Below are 27,957 nucleotides of genomic sequence, written 5' to 3' on the forward strand. Positions count from 1 at the left end.
ACTGAATTGGTGGCAATATTATATGCATTTCAAAAAGAAGGCTAGCTATATTTAGGGTAGTGGAAGAAAAGCTGAAAAAAAGAAAACAAGCAAACCTGAACAACTGAAGCAATCTCAAGCAGCTCTTTATTTTGATGATATATTTTATAAGTAAACAAATATCCAGGGGATCAGAAATGTGTATAACTGAGTGAAATCAAGCATGAGAAACAATAGAAATTTTTAGTGTGTGTAGCATTTCAGTTTGAGATGATGAAAAAGCTCCAGAGATGAACAGTGGTGATGGTTGCACAGTGCTGTGAACATACTTAATGTCACTGAATTGTTCATTTTAAAATGGTTAAAATGGTAAGTTCTATGTTATGTATATTTTACCACAAAAAAATTTAACGAAATAATATAATTCATTTTAAAAGACAGTGTTAATGCTTAGAATCAAAGCTAAAGGGAGAGCTGAAATACAGCCAAGAATGAGAGAACAGAATGTCCCCTACTGGAAATGCCTGTCATGGACCCTAAGCATGAATAAGATGGTCGCAGTCATCTGTGAGTGTCAGATCCTTGACCATAAGCTTTGCATGTTGTACAAGGGAAGAAACAGCTCAATCCCAGTCAGTTCAACCACAGACCAAAGTCTTTGTTTTAAAAAATAGACCTTGTGTTTCAGCTTCATCTGCCATTCTATGTGAAGACATACAAATAAGCTATGACATGTTTTATTAATAAAATCTATTTGGATATCTTGAATATATATATTTTTATATATAACCAAAACTTAAAGAACTCAAGGAGATTGGAAGACCTGGAAGTTTAGAAAATTTGAATCAGAAATCAGCTTATTGGAATTCAAGAGTCTGTGGGTGGAAATAGTACACAGAAAAATAGACAAACAGCAGAGAATGTGAGTATGTGAAGGGACCAAATTGAGAGGAAAACACTAAGACACCAATGGATGGAAGGTCAAGATATGAGCAGAACAAGAAACCCAGGGGTGGGGGTGAGGGTACAGGGGGGAAACATTCACATCCAACCCAGTAAAGGCCTGGAGATTTAAACCATGTGCTACTTTCTTCCACCAAATGAGTGAAGCTTGCTAGTGTTGCTGTTAAATTGTTACTCTACTAGAAGTCTTACTACTGGTTCAGGGGCTTCCAGACCCTGCTGAGAGCAGAAATTGAACAGACAGCCTGTAAATCAAGAACCTTAAAAGGTTTCTACATTCTAATTAAATATTTCCCCTTCAGAGAATCTATTCTATGCAGAGAAAGCTTGTGCACAAGTGTTTATCCCAGAACTTCATGGTTGTCACCCAAGACCCTGAGGGATCACAGAAGGAAAACTATGGGCATGGTTGAAGGATGCAAAGTGCCTTTAACAGCAAAGGTGGCAGGACATCTAGGGAAGGTCATGCAAAGCAGGAGCTGAGAGCACCTGAGCTCAGGCAGAGATCCCCATGCCAGGGTGCCTAAAGCACCCCGGGAGCTCAGATACTGAACACATGGCCCTTGTGAAGTAAAGATCCCAGCAGAATGAGAGGTCTTGGAAAAAGGAGCCATGTGCCTGCCTCCTAGCCAGGTGCAAGTACCTAGTGCCAAACTACCCTGCCAGATGGTTAGGACCTACTTCAGGAAGGGGAAGATGTCTCTCCCCAGCAGTCCACTGTCTGGAGCCCACTCTGGGAAACATCCCTGTCATGACCAGTAATTAAGAGCAACCAATATTCCCAATCAGAAGATAATGAGTAAACTACAGGACACCTATGTGATGGAGTTAATACCATCATGAGGAGGTACTAATATGTATGCAGCAATGCTCATGGGACATTATTAAGATTAGAGATCAGGAAGATGGCAGAGTAGAATATGGAAATATGTTAATATAAATGTTTCAGACATTACATGAAATTTCTAAAAATCTTATATTTGTATTTGTATGGAAATATGTATGGAAATATGTTAATATAAATGTTTCAGACATTACATGAAATTTCTAAAAATCTTATATGTTCTGGTATAATGTTATATGTAATAATCCTAGTTATTACTTTAAAATGTATATCTCAGAAATAACTAATTTTCTTGTCAACTGCATTATTATGAACTTTCATCAAATCTTTAAAAAAAAAAAAAGATTAGAGATCAGGGTGCAAAACTCTATTTAAACAATTGAAGTCAACTGATTCAAAAATAAGTAGAAGAGACTAAAAAAACATACTGAAATTTCAGGAGTGATTATCTGAGTTTATGGTAGTTATTTTCTTCTTTTAGTTGTCTATTTCATTTTTAAAGTTTAAAAGAATTTTGCAGAACTTACATAAGCTGAATAAAGCAATTTATTTTTAAAATATTTGTAAATAATTCATGTTTTGGAAAGTAAAGGCTATTTCAAAGAAAGCATTCTCGATGGTGACAAATGTTGAGGTGCACTCCAGGATGGGTTGCTGAGGGGTGAGACCAAGACTGTCTGTACCTACCCAGGGCAGAGCTCCTGGGCACAGGACACCCTTATCATGCATGGCTGTTGTGATGACTATTATAGGGGAAAACTGAAGGTCAGTGGAGATTGGAAGATGAGAAGGCTTGGAGGGCTAGCTGGGTTCGGATTGTGTGGTGTATCTGCCCCAAGGTAACAAGGGTTTAGCCATATGCATAGCAAACCAAGGAAGAACATTCGCGCAGGAGATGGGTGGAGGCTGGGCAGGGCTCACACACCAAAGGAGCCCTGAGACAAGGAGAAGGGCAGAAGCCAGTGCAGGAACCTGGATCTGATGCCTATCTCAGAACATCTGAGGCAGCCTTGAGCAGACCACTCCAGTGGCAGCATAGGGAAGTGGCCAGAATGAGTTCAGACATGGGAGCAGACCCAGGTTGGCTGGAGGGACTGAGGGAAATGGACCGGTGGGAAGGACAGAGGAGCAGGGGCCCTCTTCCCTGTCTGGAAGTGCACACTGGCCAGGCTGGAATCAAGGTGGAGGAGAAGAGAAGGGAGAGAAGCAAAAGGGTGACCAAACCAGGCCTCTGCCTAGCACCCTCCCCTCTCCTGCCCCCTTCATCACTCTAGTCAGAAAACTATAGCGCCTATGGGTAAAAATACTATATTATACAGTTAGCATTTGCAAAGAGCAGAGATCTTATGTTGTGTTGTTACCACACATAAAAAATAATAATTTTGAAGGGGGCAGGAAGAAACTTTGGGAGGTGATGGGTATGTTTATGACTTTGATGTTGGTGATGAACCCTAAACGCACAGAGTTGTATATGTTAAATACACATAGCTTTTTGCATGTCAATCATACTTCAATGGAATGGTTTTCAAAAAAAAAGAGGAAGAAGAAAGAAAGAAAACCAGTTCCTCAAGAATCCACAGGGCACATACAACCTGCCGGAGGCCTGCAGTTCTCCCTGTCCCCTTCCAGGACTCAAGGGACACAGATTCATGCATGCCCACACATGCCCCCACCAAGGCCTCCCAACACAGGTGGTCTCCACTGCGGAGCTCCCCCACTTTGTGTGTTTCAGACTCTGCCTCCCCACTGCCTGAGCTGCTGCTTTTCTTTCTAGTCTTTCCTCTTCCTTATTCTTGTCTCTCAGCCATCTAGGCCCAGCTGCTCTTGCCCTTTCACCTCCAAAATCACCTGTCTTTACATCCAGGTCTGGGGATGAGCTCAGGAGCTTTCAAACTCCCTGAAATTATACGTGTAAGTGTGTGTATGAGAACAACAGGCACTGAACAAGGTGGCCTTGCCATTCCCCTCAGACTGACTAAACTTTAGCAGGTTTCCTCCAGACCCTAAGCCCCTGACCTCCCTTTTCTCAGAGCATTTACTTTAGAAAACTTGCAATTGTAAATCATTTCTCTTTACAAGAGATGTATATCTTTTTAAAAGCCTCTTGACAATTTTACAACCCAGAGAAGTTTTTCTCAAGGATCTGGAGCCATCCCTTTGAAATGTCGTCATCATCGATGGAGACAGCACGCCTACTTCCCCCCTCTCAACCACCCCTCAGGCGTGCTTGCTTGTCCTGTCCAGCCTCCACTTCTTCTCCCCCCTCACTCCCCCCTCATCCTACCCAGCTGCTTGGGGGTTACTACCATCTCCTTGGGTGTTGAGGTCCCTCACCTGTGTCCAGCAAGTGCCCTAGGTGTGGGGAGATGGGAACTTCACATCCTCCCCCGCCACCATCTTGACTCCACCCCTGATGGGAGGACTTTTGGGGACACCAGAACCCCTGGAATTACTTGACCCAAGTAGCTGGTCTCCCCAGCATAAGAGCAACCATGTCCTGAGTCCACTGCCCATCTTGCTTGGGTCCTCCCTTCTCTCAACCTTCCTCACTCCCATGCTCACATCTACAGCCACACTTGGATGCTTAAGGTCCCTGCAGAATATATCAAGACCAGCATTCTTCCCACAGTTCCCTGGGGCATACTCACTCATCCTGTTAAAAACAGATATTTAAAAGACTCATAGTGATTAGTGGTTTTAGCTTTGGTTCAGTTCATACTTCAGATCAAGAATTATTTGAAGATTTAGTTCAGATCGTAGTTCAACTGAGAGGTGTGTGAACAAAGAGTATTGCCTGCCACTTCAGTTAACAAAGGATGTTGTGACCATAAAGCCATCAGCCACTGCACCCACCCTTCTCCACATCCCCACCACCCCACCCCGCCATAGTGTATCCTGAGGGGAATTCAGGAAGGAGAAAAACAGGATTCTGGCCCTAGATAGTTAAGGTGCATATCAAAGGGATAATTTCAGTGAGCCCAGACTGTTGCATCTTCCCATACATAGAAAAGCAGTAAAATCATTAACTTGAGATGTCTATTTTTTGTGATTAGCAGCAATCTTTTGATGTCCCACTACACGGTTTTATTTCAGCAAAAACTCCAATATATCTTGGTTCTTCCCTGTCGACTGAAAAAAATGCACAACGTGAGAGTTGTGAGTTAAGTTTTATTGGGCCCCAAATGAGGACTATCGCCCAGGAGACAGCATTTCAGATAGCTCTGAGAAGCTCTTCCCAAGAGGTGGGGGGAAGGTCAATATATATGTGATTTTGGTGAAGGGGAAGTACGTGCAATCAAGCACATATTTTTTGCAGAAGCTTTCTGCTAGTCCTATGAAGGTTACTGCTAGTCACAAGGAGCAGACGTCACCATGAAGGATTTTAGTGCTTTTCTGGTTATGAGGAGATACAAGAATTGGGCTCATGAAATCGTCTCTTGAAAATAGCTAACTATCTGAAGACTTGTTCTGCCAGTTCTTCCAGAGTACAGAGGGCCTCATTCCTGATCTCCACCCTGAACTCCTTTCAGGGGATGTTGAAGGTCAGCAGCTGCAGCAGCTCATAATTTGATCCTTGTAAAGGTAGATGGCAAGTGCCAATTTGTAGGTGGCACCCCTTATCTCTTTGGAACAGTCCCTCAGAGAGATCTGAGAGGCTGTATCCCAGGCTTAAGTCCTCAGTAAGTCTGCCCACTAAAACATAATTCTCAGCTTCTAGGTTGTGCATTTTCTTTCAGTCGACAGGTGCTATATCCAGTCCACAAAAAAGAGAACCCCACACCCTCCTTCTGTCATCCTGGCCCAGGAAGTGAGTGGGGTGGGGGGAGAAGGGCAGGGTGGAAGGGCTTGGAACCTGGTGGAAACAGTCCCCTGACCTCCCCCTTCCATGGTGGGGGAGTTGTTGCTGGGAAGAGCTGACCTCCCCAGGGCCTATGTTGCCCATAGCCTTGTGTCCAGTTGGTGCCAAATAGCAGCTCAGCTCAATGGAATATGAGCAGAAGAGCTGCCTGTCACTTCCAGGTTGGGACAGCGGAGATGCAGGTGGGAGCCTGGGGCTGGAGTAGAGTGGACTCCAAGGAGAGTGGGGAACCTTGTGGGTCTGAGGGGAGAGGGCTTCTATATCTTGACTGGAGGAGTGGTTACATGGGCACATTTGTCAAAACTCATTAGTTGGTACACGTACCTTTTATTCTATGTAAATCATACAATATATGAATGAAGCTAATTCTAAAGAAAAGAAAATAACCTGGGCAAAAGAGCTTTACCAACTGTAAAGAGCTGTGAAAATCAGTGATTCATGATTTGTCCCACTGTACAATGTGAGTATAGAATTCTGTGGACCTCCTCAGACACAGGGCTTATGCTGGAGCCCAGGCTGGGACTAAGGAAGAATTGGCAGCAAAGGGCTTTATCTGGGTGGGAAGTCCTAGACCCTGCCCAGAAGACAGGAATCCAGAGTTAAGTGTGGACAGCCAAGGAAAGGAATGTAGACATTGAGCAGGAGTGGTGCTTTGCCCTGGACCCTACTCTGGGTGAGGAGGCAGGAGCCAACAGTGCAAATAGAAGTGCATAGAATGGTGTGAATTACTCTCAATTACAGCAGCAGGACAGAGCATTTGCCCTGGGTATGTCCTTACTACTTCTCCATTTAAACTCCCTCCCTGTACTGTCTTTCTACTGTCTTTCTACCTGCACCCTACAGTCTGAGAACCTCCCCGAATGGAAAACCAATCCTACTCCTACTTCTGTGCTTACCTCTGCCGTGGCCCTCTTCAGCCCTCGGTCTAAAGCCCAAGTCTTTCCAATGTGTGGAACCTCCTGGGATCTAGCCCTGCTCACCTTCCAGCTGCCTTCCCAGTCCTCAGCCCTGATTTCCATTCCTGTGTGACTTTTTGCAGTTCCCCCAAAATACCACTTCTTCTCATCGAGCCTGAGCAGGGGAACTTCCAGGAGGTTCTAAGAGCAGGTCAGCTCTGGTGGTGCCCTTGGCTGCCTGGAGTCAGCAGCCATGTGAAGATGTAAGCAAGCTGTGCTGTGGCCTATGCAGTCATGTTGGCAGCAGCCATGGAGATCTGGGGAGGGGATGAAAAGGGAGAGGGAATCCTGAGACACGGAAGCAGCTATAACCTCAGTGAGGTCAGCATGGTCTGAGAGAAGTGGGCCAGGGCTGCACCTTCCACATCACTCTTTCTGGTAATCCACCCTCTCCTTAGAGGATGGGGAGAGCTGCTTTCAAACTGGAGTCATCTGCATTGACTAGTGTTTACTCCTTGACAAGGGGAACTATGTTGGCAGCTCTTACAACCACAGGCATCAAGCATTATCACTATCTCTCTAGTAGTGGTGGGAAACTGAGGCACAGAGAGATGACATCTGTTGCCCAAGGTTCCAGGGCTGGAATTTGAAGCTATGCCTCTGGCTCTAGAGGCCGTGTCCCTTACCACCAAGCCATACTGGCTCTGATCCTGGCACCTTGATCGTGCAAGGTGCATGTGGATAAACTACTTCCTCCCAGGCCATGGAATTGAGGCCTGGCCCCTGGGGCATGCTGCATGGTCCTCTAGACTCTTTGCATGTCAGCCAGCTGGATGCAGAACCCTTAACTAAGAGCCCAAGAATCCCAGAGGATGGGAGAACCATGGAATAGAAGGAGTCTGGCCCTTTCCTCACTCTCAGAGGGGAGCTGCCCAGGATAGCTACCCAGTCAGGAACATCTATATAGGTTTAAATAACTGAGAAATCAACTTTCCTTGTATTAAACCCCTAAGTTTTTTTTTTTTTTTAGTAAGATCTATTTGTTACAGCAGCACAACTTAGCTTATTATTAATTGCAAAGGAGAAAAACAGTAACTTTACAGTGGAGAAACCTGGCAGATATGACCTTAACCAAGCAATCAAGATTAACATCACCAGTTGATACGACATATCAACATCATGTAACTCCTGATAAGATGCACTGGGGCTCTGTACCCATGTTCCATTTCATGCAAGGCTACAAGACACATCATTTCTGTGGGATTCTTGCCAAAAAGACATAGCCTCAATCTTATCATAAGAAAACTTCAGACAAGCTCAAATTTCTGAAAAATAACTGGTCAATAAAATAAAGACTCCAGAACTGTCACAGAGTGTGGGAGACTGAGGAGACATAACAACTAAATGCAAAGAATTGGATCCTGGACCAGAGAAAGGACATTAGTGAAAACTGGCAAAAGTCAAATGAGGTCTATTAGTTAGCAGTATGGTTTCAATGCTAAGTTCCTGGTTTTAGTAATTGCAGTGTGGTTACGTAAGATGTGAATGTAAGAGGAAGGTGGGTGATGGGGTACTAGAACTCTCTGAACTATTCTTGAAACTCTTTGAGAAATCTAAAATTATTTCAAAATAAAAAACTCAAATAAATAAATAAATGAAAATGAATGTGGTGATGAGCTACCATCAGGTGGCCTTTCTGGTGGCTTTGGTCTTAATCATCATCAGCACGCCTGGACAAGAAAGACCCACACTGCGTTGCACCTTTAAAAGTTTTTATTACAGAAAACCCTATTCTTCCAAGTCCAGCTCAAGGCCCCCCTTATTTACTAAAACTGGGCTTCTGTGCATATTGGATTGAATGGTTTTCTTGCTCCCTGGGTATCTGCTATGGAGTCGAGGACCCTGCCTTTGATCGTAGTTCTCTGAGAGGAGGGGCTGGGCCTCTGTAGCCATGTTCCATTCTGCACAAGGCTAAGAGACACTTAGTCAGCAGGGCACTGACAGCATTATGCCCCTGCCTGGGAGGTTAGGCAGGGGAATCTGACAGCTTTCAGCAACCCCTGTGCACCCCCTTTGGGTCTCGTGGTGACAGTGTCCTAGACAATGTCACTGTGGGCCTGAGACTACAGCCAGTACAATTGCTGAAGAGCCAAATATCAGTGCTGGGGTCAAAACAGGGCATTATGGCTGGGGCCCCCCCCCCTGAGTGTGAGGATGGGGACAGTGGCATGTTGATCCCCAGAAGTGCAGGGCTGTAAGCGAAAGATGCCAGCAAGGTGGAAGGGTCTGCTTCTCAGAAGCAAATTAGACAGGGATCAGGGAGGTCCTGAGAGCCCACACACAAAGGTGCAAGGATTTCAAAGGCAAGTAACGGGGAAGTGGTGCTGGACAGTGGCTTGAAGGAAGCCCAGCCCAGAACATATCAGGACAGATTTGGTCATTGAGTGAACCAATGCTTTAATAATAAAGAATAATGTGGCTATCACAGGGCATTACCTGGAAGGCTGTGACTGCTACTGCTACTCACTGAGCAGTTACACAGGGGAGGGGAGGGTTTGAGGGTGCAGATCTCAGAGCAGCAACCACAGCAGGAGAAGGCTGGCAAGGGTCAAGGGTGTGAAGAAGACTTTAGAACCAGTGTCACGGGTGGTGGTCTGGGTAGTGGGAGTGGGTGTTGAAGAGGCAACGGAACTGTCTCCACACTGAAACTTTAGGAAAGTGACTCCTCCAACCGTCCGATTTCCAGTAGCCAGGAACTCACAGGTGGAGTTGCTGACCTTGGAGCAGCCTTTCAGCACGAGCTTCGTCTCTGTGAACGCAAAAGAGACAGTAAGGACTTCACAGCCCCTTCGCCCTTCCTCCCCCGTCTTCTCAGTGACCTGCAAGAGCTGAAACAGGTCTGTTCCTGACACAGGAGCTTGGAAGAAGGAGCCCAGGATCAAGAACACCAAATGGTGATGGCAGAGTGGCTGTGGAGGTGAGGGCCTAGATACCCTCTCCCAACCAGTCCTGGAGGAAACTGAGGCTCCTGGAGGTGGATGCGAACCTGAGCTCACGGGTTAGGGCTAGAACTGGACCTGGGAATAAACTCTTCAGTGTTTTCCTGAGTAGCTGGCAGGTGGTGAAAGCCAGGGAAGGCTCAGGCCCTCCGTAGTCCTCTGCTCTCAATCCAGGAGGGAGTCAGCACTTCAGACCTGCTCCTGGCCTCTCCTCCTCTAGGCTCTGCTTTCCATCCCCACTCCTCTCTGGACCTGAGTTCTCTCTGCCTGAGTTTTCCCTGAGAAGAGGGAAAAACAGCCAGAGGGGATGCAGAGAGAGACCCCTGTGTCTTAACTCTAAATCTGTGTTGTGATGTGTTTAACCCTGTTTTAAGGTGCAGGTCCTAGGAAAAGACAAGGGAATTTGCAAAGAAGATGTGATTGTGATTGCAGCTACCTTTTACTGAGTACTTGCTATGTGCCAGTATTGCTCTGTAGGCTGCAAGTCAAACAGCCCTGGAGGAGAGGCAGCTCACAGGGGAGGAAGGGGCTGGAGGAGGTGACTGGCTACTTGTTAGAGGCAGGGCTGCAATTTGAGTTCAAGGCTGACTCCATAGATGCTCTGAGAAGGAGGGGGAAACCTCCACATCCCAGTAAAGGAAGCAATTCATTGCTGCTTTAGAGCAAATATCAGTGCTGGAGGTTGAATTAGAGTGTGTTAGGAAGATGTGTTGCCTGACACATGGCTACAGTATTTTTTTTTAACATCTTTATTGGAGTATAATTGCTTTACAATGGTGTGTTAGTTTCTGCTGTATAACAAAGTGAATCAGCTATATGTATACATATGTCCCCATATCCCCTCCCTCTTGTGTCTCCCTCCCACCCTCCCTATCCCACGCCTCTAGGTGGACAAAAAGCACCGAGCAGATCTCCCTGTGCCATACAGCTTGGGCAAAAACAAAAACAAAATCCTACATTTATGATGGCTTTGATCTGTCTGGCTTTCAGATTAAGTCAAAGCCTGGGACTTTGCAGACACCTGGGAATAGGGTGGGCAGAAAGAACGTGTCCTTCGATGCCATTGTTGCCCTCAGACACACCTTTAGAATTAAACATCAGAGCTGTGTAAACATCAAGATCCTTAAATGCCTATTACTATGTGAAATAAGTCACTCTGAAAAGGCTACAAACGATATGATCCCAACTATATGACATTCTGATAAAGGCAAAACTATAGACAGAGTAAAAAAATCAGAGGTTGCCGGTGGTTAGGGATGAACAGACAGAGCATAGAGGATTTTTAGGTCAGTGAAACTACAATACTGTGTATGATACTGTAACAGTAGGTACATGTCCTTATACATTTGTCGAAACCCATAGAAGGTACATCACAAACAGTGACCCCTAATGGACTCTGGTTGATAACAGTGTGTCAGTGTAGGCTCATGGATGGTAACAAATGCACCTTTTTGGTGGGTGATGTTGATAGTGGGGAAGGCTCTATATGTGTAAGGGAAAGGGGTATAGGAAAAATCTTTATATCTTCCTCTCAATTTTCCTGTGAATTTAAAACTGCTCTAAAAAATAAAGTCTACATTTTTAAAAGTAAAAACAAGTTCAGAAGTGTGATGCTTGGCCCCACTGAGAAATCTGCAATTACAATTAAGCATCGATTTCTGATACTATAATTGCCACTTAACAGAAGTTGAAATCGAATTGTACCTGGATGTTAGCGCTCTTAAACTCGTTAATCTAAGTCATATTGTGGCAGAGACTGACTGGCTGTTCATTTCAGCTTCATGCCTCTTCCTTTCCTGCTGGGCCACCACTAGGTCTGAGTCCCAGCCAACAGAAGGTGGAAGGGAGTGATGCACTCACTTCTAGGCGTTGCCTGTAAAAACCTTCCTGCTTCCTCCACTCCTTCTCTTCCCCTACCTGGTGGCCAGAGACGTAAAGAATACAGAAGAGAACTGCCAAGACCTGAGTGGGTAGGGGCCAGAGCCTCAAGATGGAAGGAACCCAGGGCCCTAGACTCTGCAATGAACTGCACCACGAGCAAGAAATAAACATATGTTGCATTGAGCCATAGGACTTGGAGGTTGCCCTTTAACAGTAATTAACTTACCCTAATTAATAAATGTATTATTTAAATATTCAGCCATAATATCTGCCTGAATATTTAAGGAATAATATTTATTGGTTTTATATTGTATGATGGTTAATTTGTATCTCATAATGGTTAATATCAAACTACTTTTGTAGAAAAGAACAGTTGGTTGGATATTTTTTTGGAGAGTGATCATCAGTATTGTTCATTTTCAAGTTTACAATGACTTTTTTTTAAGTATGAAATGCTGTACTAGTTGTACACCATCACCACAGGGGAATAGATCATGGCTAAAGTGTTAAATAGAATTTTTTTATTTTGTTGTTGTTATTGTTGTTGTTCTTTTTTCAATTGGTTGGATATTAAAGCCCCGTTTGACTCTTCCTTCCAGGTGACTCAAGCTGTCATAAGCCAATACCTCTCAGTGACGTGCAGAGAAGGGAAGTGTACATATAAAAGGAAATAAAAGTCAGACCCACCCATACCTACAGAATAGCTCACCCTAGTAAAGAAATAAATGTCAGGAGTGACATGATGCCCTTAAAAGAGCCTGGCTTGATTACAAGCCATGAGAGAACAGGGTTCAAGAGACCCACAGCCCAGGAGGAATGAACTCTGGACTGAGGTGGCAGAAATAGCAACCAGCTCAAAGCTACATTAACAGCCTCACTATCTCAAAGGCCTCCTGACCTTATTCCCTCTTCCTACTAACCTCTTCCAGGCCTTTTTTGTTAATCCAGAATTTATGATCCAAGTCATGACATGTTTTAAACTCAAGTCCCATAAAAAGGAAATGACATACCATTCTTAAATTCTGCGATTAGATTGACACATCTTTCTTCTTTATAACATTTCCGGGTTGCCCTGTTACAGGAAGTTTCATTAGATCCATAACATGCAAGGCACTCTGTGTTGCTGGACACCTCTTCCTGTGGGGGATCTGGGTAGAGTAAGAGTCATTAACTCAGAACAGTGTTATCACAAATATCACGGTACTGCCTTGGGTGGAAGGGGAAAGGCAGACAAAGACGCTAGCCAGAGAGACCTCTCAGGGTCTCTCTGCATGCTCAGGAATCTCAGATCCTGCCATAAAAATACCAGTCATCCCATCCCCATGTCCCACCAAAATATTTACAGCACACAACCTCACAGACCTGCCTTACAGAACATCCAGTCTTCAAGAACTGTGGTCAGTAAGGGTGTTGGGATGAGGAGGGAAAGGTAAGATTCTGAGCTAAAACCAATCTATAGCTAATGTCAACAGTAGCCAGCTATTCTGAACATTAGCCAACAGGTGTGTGACTATTACTAAATCTAGCTCTGAACAAATGAACACAGGCCATTATTTAACATTGTGACTTGGATAAAAAAAAAAATTATATTGAGACTCAGCTCTGCTATTAATGAACTCTATGCTATTAATGTTCTATGACTATGGCCACATTTTCTCCTCTTCAAAAAGAAGGCTTTGATCTAAGCCAACAGTTCTCAGATGGTGGTCCAGCGCCTCCTGGGGGTCCCTGAGACCCTTTCAGGGAGTCCACTAGGTCAAAATCATTTTCATGATAATACTTAGATGTTCTTTGCTTCTTTTACTCTCTTTCTCTCATGAAAATACAATGGAGTTTTCCAGAGGCTACATGGCATGTGAGATGGCAACAGACTAAGAGAACAAGCAAATCTGAGAACCCAACTGTATTCTATTAAACCAGAAATTAAGGAGCTTTGAGAAAACATGGAGCAATGCTATTCTTCCCACTAAATATTTTTTGTTTTGGAAAATAGTTATTTCTATGTCAAAAAAAAATTTTATTAATGGTAGCAAGTAATGAGTTTTATTATTTTTTAGTGAACTAATAAATATTTTTTAAATTTCTTAGCCTTATTTTTAATACAGTAAATATTGATAGATATAGTCCACAGAAACAAACGTTATTTGAAGTCCTCAATAATTTTTACGACTTAGAGTCTTGAAAGACATCCTGAGGCCACACAATTTGAAAGCTACTAATGAGCATCTAGTACCCTCCCACACATCTCGGAGTGCTGTGATTTCTGTCTTTACTGAGAAAGGGGAAAGCATGGTAGTAGCGCTGGTTTTCCTCATTTGTTTCTCAAGTAGTTGTTGTATGTTAGCTGTTAATGTTACCCAAATATGCACTGAAGTGCCTAGACTTAAGATGTCCACCCAAGAGTGAGAACCATAGGTGGTGAAGGAAGGGACGGAGCTGGGAGGACAGAGGAAGGATGTGGCCAGCACCCACCTATGGTGTCATTGTTGTCATTGCATGCCTTTCCTTGGCAACACTGGCTTGCAAAATGGAAGCTTTCATTAGCAGATACGTGGACTGTGAAGGTGTCAACCACGCCCTCGCTGCAATTATCCGCAGAGCAGGCCTTATCCTTGTACAATGTGATGTGTTCTCCTACACAAAGGCAAACACAGACTGTCAGTCCTGGGTACAGAGTGTTCAGGGAGGGCAAAGGTCCTGAAGAGCAACTGCTTTAGGCAAGGGCAGAAAACACACCGTCAGCTCAATGCAGTTTGGGGGACACTGGAGAGGGTTTCCTGCAAAAAGAAAAATCTTTCTCAGTGAGGTAGTTCCTTTGTTTAGCAGGAGATTATCAGAGATGCAGCTTAAATTCCAGGTGAAAGGCTGATGGGGAGCTTAGAAGTGGGTGGTTCAGGCTGCCACACCCAGAGCCCACTGAACAGTCTTAGCGTCTCTAAATATAGCCAAGTAGATGTGATGGGTTTATGTGCAACACGATGTTGAACCTGAAGTTAATCAAGCTTCTAGACCAGAGCTATCCAATATGGTAGCCCTAGCTCTATGTGGCCACCTACAAATCAGTCCTCAGTCACACTAACCATATTTCGAGTGACCAATAGCTACATGTGGCTACCATATAGGACAACATTGACATAGACATTAACATCACTGAAGAAAGTTCTCCTGAACACATGAGTGCAGTTTACAGGAAATACCAGGAGTAGGGGAACAAGTGAAATGACATCACAAATAAGCAATCAAACAAAGCCAGAATATAAGACAGCTACAGGATAAATGGCCCCATTTCTCCAACAAATCAATGGGATTGAGGAAAGAAAGTGATATTAGTTATTATTAAACAAATTAGACACAATAGAGCTAACAGCAAAATGCGATGTGAGGATTTTGTTTGGATCCAAATTCCAATGCATCTACTATAATACATCTTTGAAACACTTGGAACATTTTTAAGGTGGCCTGGGTATTACAAGAAATTTTTAAATTATAGCTAATTTTCTTAGGTGTGATAATTGTATTGTAGTTATATAAAAAGGGGAAAAAAGTTCTTATCAGAGATGAATAGTGAAGTGTTTATAGGGGAAATAACATGCTATCTAGGTTTGCTTTAAAATATTATGGGGAGAGGGTAAATTAGGAGTTTGGGATTAAAATATACACACTATTGTATATAAAATAAATAACCAACAAGAACCTACTGTATAGCACAGGGAACATACTCAATATCTTGTAATAACCTATAATGGAAAAGAATTCATATATATGTGTGTGTGTGTCTCTGTGTGAATCACTTTGCTGTACACCTGAAACTAACACAATATTGTAAATCAACTATATTTCAATAAAAATTTTAAAAATAAAAATAAAATACTATGGGGAAAAAATAGCAAAATGTTAATTGTTGACACAGGATGGTGGTTACATGGCAGTTCATTATAGTCTTCTTCCTGCTTTTGTGTATGTTTGAAATGTCCATAATAAAAAGTTTAAGTCAAAATGCTCTGAGAGAGAGGTAACAATCATGCCAGCAGAACATCCTGGAAGGAAGTCTGAGTGAAAATATGTTGGATCTGGAACAGGAAGGAACACTGAGAAGAGGGAAAGGGGGGCAGAAAATGGAACAATGAAAACACCTAGAGCAAATTGCCTGCTTTATAATTTAGCTAAGAGCTGCCCCTGCTTCTCACATTCACTAATACAGGTCTAGGATGAAGTCTGAGTCAGGGGCAGCAAATCCAAGGAGCCACAGGGCTTGTCTGCTTGCTTGGCTCTACCACTGTTACTGACTCCTGCATTCTGCTCCTCCTGAGAGGTGCCTTCATGACTCCCTTTCTCCTTGCACAGCCCAGCCTTAGCCTTGCTTTCCTGGCCAACCCCTCCAGCACCTGCCCTGTGCAAGTTCCAGAAATGGGAATGATGAGAATCCCCCAGGCTCACCTAGAGAAAAGTTCGTCAAGAAAGTGGTACAGCTGATACTGGCACTTGCGGGACACTCAGTGGCACGTCTGTCAACACAGGAGTCTGTCAACGAATTACACTGCACACAAGTCAAGGATTCTGGGAAGACAAGATGTTCGGCATCGTCAACATTCAGGAGACATTTATAGAGTGTGCTCTGGCCAAAGCACTGCACTCACCTCAGGGTAAAAGAATAGCCAAGGTGGCATCCCTTCCCTCTGGGGGTCCCCCAAACTTTAAGCTGTGAGGTGGAGCCACCCCCATTAAGTTTATCCCCACTGTCCACCATTCCCCAGTGGGAAGACCCAACCTTGACCCACAGCACTGAGTGGTACCACAGGGGGCAGTGTGCACAGAGAGGTCTCAGAGCCTCCACTGCCCACACCTTGACATGAGAGGTCACATGAGGGGATCCCAGGGCACCAAGAGCGAGAAGACCGTGGTGAGGTGGAAAAAGGGGTCTTCATTCCAAAAGGGGACCATGTGGTTTCCCTCACCTACAGCTGCAACCGTGAGCATGACGATGATACCAGCAAAGAGGAAGCCCTTCATGGTGCTGGACCTATGTCTCTTGAGGACGAGGACTGTGGCCGCAGAGCCTTAAGCCGGAAGAGACACAAAGAAGGCAGTCTGGGGAATCAGAAGGCCGCTGGGGAGTGATATTCCCTAGGGTTGCAATCAAACTTCAACAGACCCAGCCCATCCTTGTGACAGAAGGAATCAGCATCCTCAGCTGGGAGCACCGAGCCAAGATGCAGATTCCACCCTGCCCTTATACCCACAAAAGCCTGGGTTTTCCCAATCCTAGATGCCTGCAAAGGCATCCACACACAGGTACAAAACACAGCCCAGAGCATTTCCTACAGAGCCACTATGGGTACAAAATGGGCAGAAAGATGACCGCCAACCCCACTGAGGATGGGGGTCCAAGAAGAAAGCTGGGCTCTCATGTCCCAGAGCATAATGTCCATCCTGTAGGTGGTATCTTGCCACATTCACATAATGCACTTAGGAGCTCTGTCTCTGCCATCGCCACTCCAACAAGCAGGCACATATTGAGCACTTACTCTTGTTCCAAGCACTTATGTGCATTGATTCATGTAATTCCTCCACCCAGCAGGCAGGTACTATTATCAGCATCACCCTCATTTCAAAGGGGAAATCAAGCCCCAGAGAGGTTAAGTAAAGCACTCAAAGTCAAGGTTGCACTCCTGGGAGGGGTTAGAGCTGGATTTGGCCCAGGCCTCTAACCACACTGCCTCCAACACACATGACTCCCAAAGCCCCGGACCTGGACACACTCAACCTACAGAGCTCAATCAGAAGCCCCAGCACACTTCTGACTGGCCTGTCATCAATCTCTCTGCACATGAAAGTCATCTAATAGCTAAGGTTTAGCTGTATTTATTAAGATCCTGGGAGTTTGGGGTTAGCAGATGTAAACTTATAGGATGGATAGACAACAAGGTCCTACTGTATAGCACAGGGAACTATATGCAATATCCTGTGATAAACCATAATGGAAAAGAATATTTTTTTAACATCTTTTTTACAATGGTGTGTTAGTTGTTGCTTTATAACAAAGTGAATCAGTTATACATATACATATGCTCCCATATCTCTTCCCTCTTGCGTCTCCCTCCCACCTTCCCTATCCCACCCCTCTAGGTGGTCACAAAGCACCGATCTGATCTCCCTGTGCTATGCGGCTGCTTCCCACTAGCTATCTATTTTACATTTGGTAGTATGTATAAGTCCATGCCAGCTGGGATGAAGTGAAAAGAATATTTTTTTAAAAAGAATGTCTATATGTGTATAACTGAGTCACTTTGCCACACAGCAGAGGGTGGCACAACATTGTAAATCAACTATACTTCAATTTAAAAAAAAAAAAGATCCTGAATCAGAGCTCCTAGAATATCAATTTGCCCGTGTATCAAAGCAGCATGGAAGGGAAATGTCTGGCTCTGCACTGAGCCCTTATTCATCATTAGCTCATTTATACTATGAACAGTAACCAGGAGCTACATGTGGCTACTTACCTCTGGATCCATTGAAGGAATAAAAAGGAAAGATACTGTTTCTCAGTCACCAGCCATGTTCCAGTGCTCAGTGGCCACATGTGGCTGGTGGCTCTGCTGTATTGGTCAGTGCAAGTATGGAACAAGTCCCAGGGCACAGTGCTGCTGTAAAGATTTTTGCCCACTCCACAGCTGAGAAAACTGCAGATGGAGGGATAATGCAAGCTGCCCAAGCTCACCCAGCTTGTCAGACGAAAAGTGGGACTCCATTCAGGGTCCTTCCAGGTCCAAAACCGAGTTGTACCATGATAGCTGCCACTTACTAAGGAGCAACCGACTTTCACTGGGGTGTTGCAGGCCACCGCCCGCATCTCCCCTCACCACACCACATACACATGCTCCCCCACATACACGCCACACCACACACACACATACACACACCACACACATACACACACACAAACACTATGATCCCCTAGTTAACTGATTACGAGTCGGTGAAAAGAAAGAGAAACTAGCCCCAATGGAGGGAGACAGACAGCCCATCAATTGTCTAATGGCCCCAATATTTAGAGATCCTAGGAGAAAAATAAAGTATGTTTGGTTTGGAGCTGGTGGCAGATGTTCTGTGCATTGCATCCTGCATCCCCCAATGCCCAGTCACCACTCCAGGCCCAGAACCCCGGTAGAGAGAGAGGTTCAGGGTTTGGGCCTCCTGGGAAGGGCCTCTCAAGCCTTGTAGGTGTAAAGGAAGAGGAGATGGGAGGGCAAGAAATGAGGGTAAAGAGTCCACAGGAGCCACATCAATTAAGTGCACAAATCACCTCAGCCCTGTGGTATAGACCTGATGATTAGCCTCATTTTCAGAGGGAAATAATGGAGGCCCAGAGAGGTCAGGACCCTACCTAGGGACATGTAGCAGATCTTGGAGGTGGTGGGACCCAGGGCCCTGCGCACCACCTCTGCAGGAGAGAGGAGCCAGTGAGCTGGGGGTCAGGGCAGGGGCCCCATAGGGAAAATGAGACCAAGTGCATCTGTACACCCCTTTGCAAAGTCCTTCCTATTCATCCTATTGTTGGACATTTTCAGCTGTCTGAGAGGGTCTTACCTCAATTGTTCTCATCTTATACAGAGGAGCAAGCGCTCACAGAAGCCGTGAGAAGGATACAGCACCACACACACACACACACACACACACACACACACACACACGCACACGCACACACACAGAGCAAACCCCAGCACCTCTCCACTCGTCTTCCCCTTCCCGGGCACTGCTGGAGGAGCGAGAGAATGCCAGGAGAATGCTCTGGACCCCAGCCAGCGCTGAATGCCCTTCCCCTGCTTTCAGCTTCTCCCAGGCTGGGTTCTGTCTCACAGCCCAGCCCCAGTCCCTTACCTTCTCTGTCTGGCCCAGAGATTGCCCTGAAGAAGGTGGATCCTGGCAGAAGGTTGGAGAAGGTGTGTGAGGGCCCTTATATAGCAGGTGGTTGCACAGTGAGAAAACACAGCCGCCTATAGGGAGGGGCTTCTGGGCCAGACTGGGCCCTGCCCAACCATAGGGACATAGGTGGCTTAACCCTAGGCAGCTACGATGTTGGTCAACTCTCTGAAGCCTCCAGGAATTGGGAGAAACTTTGGTCAAGACCTGCCTTTGGCAAAATGGGCAAGGGAGTAAGGTGTGTCCCCGGCACTGTCTCATGTCGGCTGCCACCCACCAGATGGATTCTATGACCGGTTAATGTGTCACAAGCATACCCTTATCCCAACCTGGTAAAGCTGTCACCTTGATTAGCCCATTTACAGCTGAGGAAACCAAGGCATGTAAGAGAAACATAACAGATTTGCCCAAGGTTACACAGCTGGGACAGAGTCAGAACTCACAATCAGGTTACATGGGGTTTGTGTGGCTCGGGAAAGGGTCTCAGGTCCCCTTGGGAAAGTGTTTGAACTTCACTAAGTCTCAGGGTCCTAGAGACAAGATGAGGATAAACTCACTGTGTAACCTTACAGGGTAGAGGGACCAGGAAGCCGCTGCCTGCAGTATGCCCTATGCACCTCAGGGAGGAACCTACAGCTACAGCTGCTGCAGCTTCCCACACCCCAGGCAGTTTGTCTGGCAGTGCTGTCTGGGCAGCCACTGTTGGTGAGAGCTCAGGTCAGCCCAGGATTCTCCCAGCCCCGCCCTCACATTGTGCTGTGGGTGCTACTGGCTTTGAATGTGGATTTGAGTTCCCTTCCCTCCTGCTGTTCCTGCCACTTCAGATATTCACACTCACTCACACACATACATGCACACACACGCACGTGCACACACTCTCACACACACATCACACACACGGGATGGGCGGGGAACTGAGGATTCAGGGGTTGCGGGTACGCATCACACAAACACCTCCAGCCTACAGTTAAACCTTAGAGATCCCTGCTCCTGAAAATACTCCTTGCTCATTGCTGCTCACTCTGTGCTGGTCTGTGGCTCAGCTCTCCCTCTTTCCCCAAACTCATGCATTTATTCAATATTTTTGCAGGACCCACCATGCATCAGGCCCACTCCAGGCATTTGGGAGGTATTTGAGCAAAGAGACAGAGACTTTGCCTTCCTGGAGTGTAGTCTAGAGGGGGAGACATGACATAAACAAAGTGATAAATAAGCAAATTACAGGGTAGATTTAGAACGTGGTGACTGCTCTGGCAAAGAGACAGAGAAGAGCAAAGTTGAGGGATCAACCATGCTGGGGGAAAAGGGGGCACATGATTCAATTTTAAATAGAGAGGTCTGCATTGGTCTCATGGGGAAGGCAAAATTTGGGTCATTTCTATAAGCAGAGCCTCTGGCCATCTCTTGTTTTCTCCTTTCTTCCCCTTCTGTCATCAGTCTGACTACAACAGCAATTTCCAAAACAAAGGTAGTTCTCTCCCTAACAGAATCCTGTTCAGTCTTCACTATAGCCAGATGGCAGGGCCCAGTGTGGGAAGTGGGAGCAGGAGCAGCCAATGGGATGTGGGTGGGAGAGGGTCTGAGGATAGAGGAGTTGAAGAGGCCACGTATGCTGCCTTTGAGATAACAGACGTGGCAGGGGGCGGGGTGGGGGGAGGTTGTACTCCAGTGTCTAGCCAAGGAGAGACAGAAAAATCAATCTGATTAATGTTAATTCTTTTCGGAAGGCACCAGATACCCAGGAAGGTCTAGGTCTGAATACAGACTTTGCTCCTCATGTCCCATAAGTTACTTACTAACCTGGCTTGCTGGTCCTGAGCTCCCCATCTGTAAAAAGGGAACACCAGACTGAAGAAACACCTGCTGATTATTTCATCCTGGAATCCTTACCCTGTTCCGTTGTGTTTTTTCCAGTGTCATCTAACAGTAATGCCATGGGGGCATTTGATCATGTGTGATGCAATGGCAATCCCTGAGCTGGGCTGTGCGTGACCACTCACAGCAGGCCTGGGTCTGCTCCTCCCAAGGCCCTGGGCAAGATGAGTATCATTATCCCTTTGGCAGATGAGGAGACTGAGCCACAGAGAGGCCTCTCTTCCAGGTCTTCGGATACCAGGGCCAACAATCTTTCTATTCCCACACAGCTTATGTGGGACCAACCTCTGCCCATAGACTTGAGAACATCTACCCAGCTCTCCTCCTCCCTGTTCCAGGGTCACCTCTCTGTCATCACTGTGGGGCTATCAGGGTCCAAGGGCCGGGATCAGTCACAAGGTATTATAAGAAAACACCCCCCTAAAGCAAACCCTCCTGACTAGCCAAGAAGTCCAGGGACCCAAGAGAAACAGGGTCTCAACACACATCCCAACTTTTGCTCTTAAACTAAGGACAGTGGGCACACCTCAGTCACCCTGGCTCCATTATCCCCTTAGAAGAGGACGAGGCTGGCTGTCCTTATGACCACTCCGTGGGGCAATCTGGGACTCACTTGGATCCTGGAGAGTTATCCTAGGGTGTGAACCAGAACCACTGTGGAAAATGGGCTTCTCCCATTTCCCTCGATCATTAGCAGACAAAGCTTTGAGGTGAGTTCTTAGAGAATCCACTCTGTTTTGGAATAAACATGCAGAGGTGTGCAGGATCAGGGCAGGATGGCCAGAGCAGGAACTCCAACATGTGTCCAAACCGAGAGCTAGGCAAAGGGTTCAGTCGAGAACCTCCACCCCTGCTTCATCTGCTCTCCATCTATATTTGCTTCTGGGAGCTTTCATTGACTGGCTTGTTCCTCCACCTTGGAAACATGAGAACAGGCTAAAAATAATGAAATTACTGTCCCTAACTGCAGGCACCATGCAGGAGAAATGTGCATGACATGAGAGATAGACCATGCTCCCCAATAGTCCATGCTCTGTGTAAGATGGTAAGCCTCTGAGTCTTGAGCTCCCCTTTTGTCAAATGGGAAAAGCATTGCCATTCACTCCTTAAGAGAATTCTGAGAGTTAAAGGAGATCACTTGGACAGACACTTAGTATGCATCCATCATGTTGTAGGGGCTCCAAACAATGATTACTCCCATTACAGTCACTGCTCCTAGAGTTTGCACCAGTGACACCACAGCCTAGGGGGACACATCAGGTCACATAGGGCAGGGGTTAAGGTGGGACCCGACCTCAGAGCACGCTGCTGCCACCTACCAATCGATTGAGCCTGTACCGTTAGTTGCGTGTTCTCTGAGTCTCAGTTTCCTCACCTGAGAGAAAAGGGACATCCACAATATCCAACTTTTCATAAAGATTAAGAGGAAACACATGGCGTTCTTTGCACGGGGCATACACTATTATAAATTTGGTCCAAGGAAATTTTGCTATGATTACCATCAACTCAGTCACTGACAGTTTTCCTGGGCTTTCTTTGTGTCAGGCAGCAAATCAATGTCTAGGACCAAATCAGTAATCATCTCAGGACATTTTCAATATGACCATCTCTCAAAAAACTCCAGGCTCTAAATATATTTGAAGAATTATTGCATCCGACATTATAAAACCAGTTTGTCTGCCTGATCTACTAATGTGAACTTCCACTGGGTTGGTGAGAAAGGACAAAAAAACAGCAGACAGGCCTGGCTTGACTCCTGTCTGCACCAGTTATTATCTGTGTAACCTGTTTAGGATTCTCAGTATCTCCATCAAAACAAAGGGACAGAGATGTTCATGGTTACTCATTCACATAGTAGCTGACACACAAAGAATGGCAGCTGCCTTCCCCCATCCTTTCTCTGACAATTGAACCTTAAATGTCCTCATTTATTCAACAAATATGTGTTTGGGCATTTACTCTATGCCAGACACTAGGTAGTGTGGTTACAAAGTTAATGAGACATATGAGTTCCTCGCCATCCCTAAAATTTTAAGCTAATAACAACTACAAACAAACAAGGAAACATTTTTTAAGTAAACAGACAAATAAAGATAATTGCAAATTGAAGATTTGTTATGGAAACAAAATGGTAACTGAGTTAGGAAAGAATAGGGTTGAGGCGGGAAGACCTCTCCAAGAGGTGAGAAGGAAACAGGCAAGGCAAGAGGGAGGTCAGATGGCTCCCAGAACAGAACAAAAACCATGAGCAATAAAGGTTCCTCAGTAAAGAACATGCCTTGCTGAAGGAACTGGCAAAAAGGCACACCAGTGTATTGAAGAATCACAAGGTTACATCCACACGTTACTGAGCTCAGTTCAACATTTTATGTTGGTTCGTCTCACAAACAGCTTAGATGAAGTGCAAAGAGCACCAGGCTTTTTGACAGAAAATGAGAGTTCAAAACCTAGTTTTGCAATTTACTAGTCGGGTATTAACTTTTATCCATGAGTCACAATTTCCTTATATAAAATGGTAAAATTAGTAATACCTACCTGGGAGAAAATGGATGGTGACTCCCTGCCCTTCATCCAAGAAATAGAATGGGAAACAATTAATTTGTCACTGGTTTTATCTTTCCTAACGAATGTGGTAGGTGAGCACAGGCTCAGAAACAAGACATATCCCTTACAGACCATGTCAAGGTTATTGTGTCCATTTGGAGCAGAGTCAAAGTCATACTGACTGGGAGACTATACTTTCTTAATATAGGACTGAATTACATTGTCTTGAGAAGAATATTAAGACTCAATTTTGCTTTCTAGGCAATGAGTGAGGTAATCTGCAATTTTCCCATTGTTGAAGAGTCTGAACCGATCCCAGCTAACCCCCTCCCCCACTCCGTAGCTCATTCTTCCTCTCTTCAGAGCCAGCAACCTCGGGCAGAGGACAGCCTCCATTAGCAGCTGGCCAGAGCCCAAGGTGATGGCATTGGTGAGATTCCAGAAGGGAACAAGGGATGGGATTCTGTGTCTCTAAGGATGCAGTGGAGTTGAGTTTCCCTGGGGAGTGGGAAGGAGGGAAAGCAGAGATAATACTGGAGGCTTCATAGGAAACAGAGGGAGATAAATCAGGGAGGAGTGAGAAGAGGTAGACCCAGAAGAAAGAAGAATCATCTATTACCCTCCTTCCCTCCTTCTGCTTTCTCTGTGAGACCCAAGACAGAAGTGAGTTGACTCAGGCTCCTTCTGGATGTATCAGTCTACAGCACCCAACAACCTGTCACTGAATGCACCTCCACCAGTGGGCAAGACTGCCCTACTTCAGAGGTGTGACAACCACTTTCTCATCACTCTGATGACAGATGGTAGTGCTGTTTTTGTTTGTTACTTTTCAACATAAAATCTAGAAAATCTATGGCAGCTTCAAATATTTGCTTGGGAAACCGGGGGGACAGACAATTCATTCTTTTATTCAGTTTGTCCTAAAGTCAGAAGCTATAATGGTGAAGAGCTAAGAAGGACTGGCAAGCTTAAAGGAAGAAAAAACAAGTACAAGGGCAGCTGAAGACAGACAACACATGAGGCTATTTCCTGCATCTTGCTTACAAGGCTGCGTCTATATGCTTACTGGTACAGGGACAAGCTTTCCATGCCTTTGTGACTCATTCATATGGTATACTCCTATAGGGAATACCATGCTATTTCAGAAGTAAAAAATGAGTTTTTAAAGGGTGACACAGTGAAAGGCCTATACTGACGCTGGTGGCAATAAGGACGTATGGAATATAGGGCTGGTTTCTATTTCTGGTTTTCATAGGCTGTGTGATTTTGGTCAAAATGTCCTTCCCCCATATGTGCCCCAGGAAGACACTGATAAGTCCAGAATTCAGTCTAGTTTCAATTGCATTATTTTAACAGAACCAACTGCTCTGAGGCTTCAGTCCCCAGAATTTGAATCTCTTTTCTGAGTACAAATATGGTTCTTGAGATTGGGCAACCTGACCTTAGTGCAGAACATGTGCAAACTCATCACACAAAGCCTTTTAAAACTATTTAATTTTAAATAAGTTAAAATGTATTTTAAAAGTTCATAAGGGAAAAATAAAGACAAAATCCCTGACAAAAGAAAACATGGTCAAAGAAAACTCACATTTGAAAAACTGGGTTCCACTTCAGTAATGGCAACATTAGAAGCTCTGTGGATCCCCTCCCCAACGAAATAAGCATAACTGGTGAGAATTATTAAAAATATAAACATGTAAAAAATCTCTGAAATTGTATATACATATGTGTGTGTGTGTGTGTGTATTATATATATATATACATATACATATGTGTGTGTATATATAATGCAAATAGCAACCATAAGTTGGAGTGTGGCTACACTAATATCAGACAAAAAGGATTTAAAATGAAAAAATATTGCTGGAGATATATGGGGACTTCTATACTGATAAAAGTATCAATCCATCAGTAAGATAAAATAGTTATGAACAGATGTGTACCTAAAGAATACTTGAAGATGCCAAACAACTAGCAAGACAGGAACACAACCCAACCCATTAGCAGAGACGCTGCCTAAAATCACAATAAGGTCACAGACACCCCAAAACACACCACTGTATGTGGTCTTGCCCACCAGAAAGGCAAGATCCAGCCTCATCCACCAGAACACAGGCACCAGTCCCCTCCACCCGGAAGCCTACACAAACCACTGAGCCAATCTTAGCCACTGGGGGCAAACAACAAAAACAACGGGAACTACAAACCTGCAGCCTGCAAAAAGGAGAACCCAAACACAGTGAGTGAAGCAAAATGAGAAGACAGAGAAATACACAGCAGATGAAGGAGCAAGGTAAAAACCCACCAGACCAAACAAATGAAGAGGAAACAGGCAGGCTACCTGAAAAAGAATTCAGAGTAATGATAGTAAAGATGATCCAAAATCTTGGAAATAGAATGGAGAAAATACAAGAAATGTTTAACAAGGACCTAGAAGAACTAAAGGGCAAACAAACAATGATGAACAACACAATAAATGAAATAAAAATTTCTCTACAAAGAAACAATAGCAGATTAACTGAAGCAGAAGGACGGATAAGTGTCCTGGAAAACAAAATAGGGGAAATAACGACTGCAGAACAGAATAAAGAAAAAAGAATGAAAAGAATTGAGGACAGCCTCAGAGACCTCTGGGACAACATTAAATGCACCAACATTTGAATTATAGGGGTCCCAGAAAAAGAAGAGGAAAGGAAAGAGACTGAGAAAATATTTGAAGAGATTATAGTTGAAAACTTCCCCAATATGGGAAAGGAAATAGTCAATCAAGTCCAGGAAGCTCAGAGAGCCCCATACATGATAAATCCAAGGAGAAACATGCCAAGACACATATTAATCAAATTATCAACAATTAAATACAAAGAAAAAATATTAAAGCAGCAACGGAAGGGCAACAAATAACATACAAGGGAATCCCCATGAGGTTAACAGCTGATATTTCACAGAAACTCTGCAAGCCACAAGGGTGTGGCAGGACATATTTAAAGTGATGAAAGGGAAAACCTACAACCAAAATTACTCTACCTAGCAAGAATCTCATTCATTTTCAAAAGAGAAATTAAAACTTTCACAGACATGCAAAAGCTAAGAGAATTCAGAACCACCAAACCAGATTTACAACAAATGCTAAAGGAATTTCTCTAGGCAGGAAACACAAGAGAAGGAAAAGACTTATAATAACAAACCCAAAACAATTAAGAAAATGGTAATAGGAACATACATAACAATAATTACCTTAAATGTAAATGAATTAAATGCTCCAACCAAAAGACATAGACTGGCTGAATGGATACAAAAACAAGACCTGTATATATTCTATCTACAAGAGATCCACTTCAGACCAAGGGATACATACAGACTGAAAGTGAGGGGATGGAAAAAGATATTCCATGCAAATGGAAATCAAAAAAACGCTGGAGTAGCAATTCTCATATCAGACAAATTGACTTTAAAATAAGGATGATTACAAGAGACAAAGAAGGACACTACATAACACTCAAGGGATCAATCCAAGAAGAAGATATAACAATTGTAAATATTTATACACCCAACATAGGAGCACCTCAATACATAAGACAAATGTTAACAGCCATAAAAGGGGAAATCGACAGTAACACAATAATAGTAGGGGACTTTAACACCCCACTTTCACCAATGGACAGATCATCCAAAATGAAAATAAATAAGGAAACACAACTTTAAATGACACATTAAACAAGATGGACTTAACTGATATTTATAGGACATTCCATCCAAAAACAACACAGTACACTTTCTTCTCAAGTGCTCATGGAACATTCTCCAGGATAGAATGTATCTTGGATCACAAACCAAGCCTTAGTAAATTTAAGAAAATTGAAACCGTGTCAAGTATCTTTTCCGACCACAACACTATGAGACTAGATATCAATTGCAGAAAAAAAAAATCTGTAAAAAAATACAAATACATGGAGGCTAAACAATAAACGGCTAAATAACGAAGAGGTCACTGAAGAAATCAAAGAGGAAGTAAAAAAATACCTAGAAACAAGTGACAATGAAAACACGACAGCCCAAAACCTATGGGATGCAGCCAAAGCAGTTCTAAGAGGGAAGTCTATAGCAATACGATCCTACCTCAAGAAACAAGAAACATCTCAATAAAAAACCTAACCTTACACCTAAAGCAGTTAGAGAAAGAAGAACAAAAAAACCCCA

General features: G+C 44.3%; 1 protein-coding gene across 2 annotated transcripts; it reads right to left on the reverse strand.

The window, feature by feature from the left end:
• Positions 1–4,050: 4,050 nt before the first annotated feature.
• LYPD8 (LY6/PLAUR domain containing 8) lies at positions 4,051–25,499 on the reverse strand. Of its 2 annotated transcripts, none has more exons than XM_082457797.1 (6): positions 20,439–25,499; positions 16,377–16,478; positions 15,859–15,978; positions 13,894–14,055; positions 12,432–12,569; positions 4,051–9,350 (listed from the first exon to the last, which is right to left on the reverse strand). In XM_082457797.1, exons 1-6 carry the CDS (start codon positions 20,461–20,463, stop codon positions 9,112–9,114), a joined length of 786 nt encoding a protein of 261 aa, XP_082313923.1. In that variant the 5' UTR covers positions 20,464–25,499; the 3' UTR covers positions 4,051–9,111. The 2 variants fall into 2 exon arrangements, with proteins under 2 accessions (XP_082313923.1, XP_082313924.1); XM_082457798.1 differs by having other exon boundaries at positions 17,922–25,499.
• Positions 25,500–27,957: the final 2,458 nt, after the last annotated feature.

This window comes from Balaenoptera physalus, assembly GCF_965194825.1.
Source record: "Balaenoptera physalus genome assembly, chromosome: 3".
Taxonomy (NCBI): Eukaryota; Metazoa; Chordata; class Mammalia; order Artiodactyla; family Balaenopteridae; genus Balaenoptera; species Balaenoptera physalus.

Bases quoted from the DNA above. Each gene is read 5' to 3' on its own strand.
- LYPD8 (XM_082457797.1), bottom strand. From the start codon at position 20,463: ATGCCTGGAGTGGGCCTGATGCATG. The intron at 16,479-20,438 runs GTGGGTCCTGCA...TTCCGGCTTAAG, and splicing joins TGGAGTGGGCCTGATGCATG to GCTCTGCGGCCACAGTCCTC. The intron at 9,351-12,431 runs GTATGTCATTTC...TTGCGTTCACAG, and splicing joins AATCGCAGAATTTAAGAATG to AGACGAAGCTCGTGCTGAAA.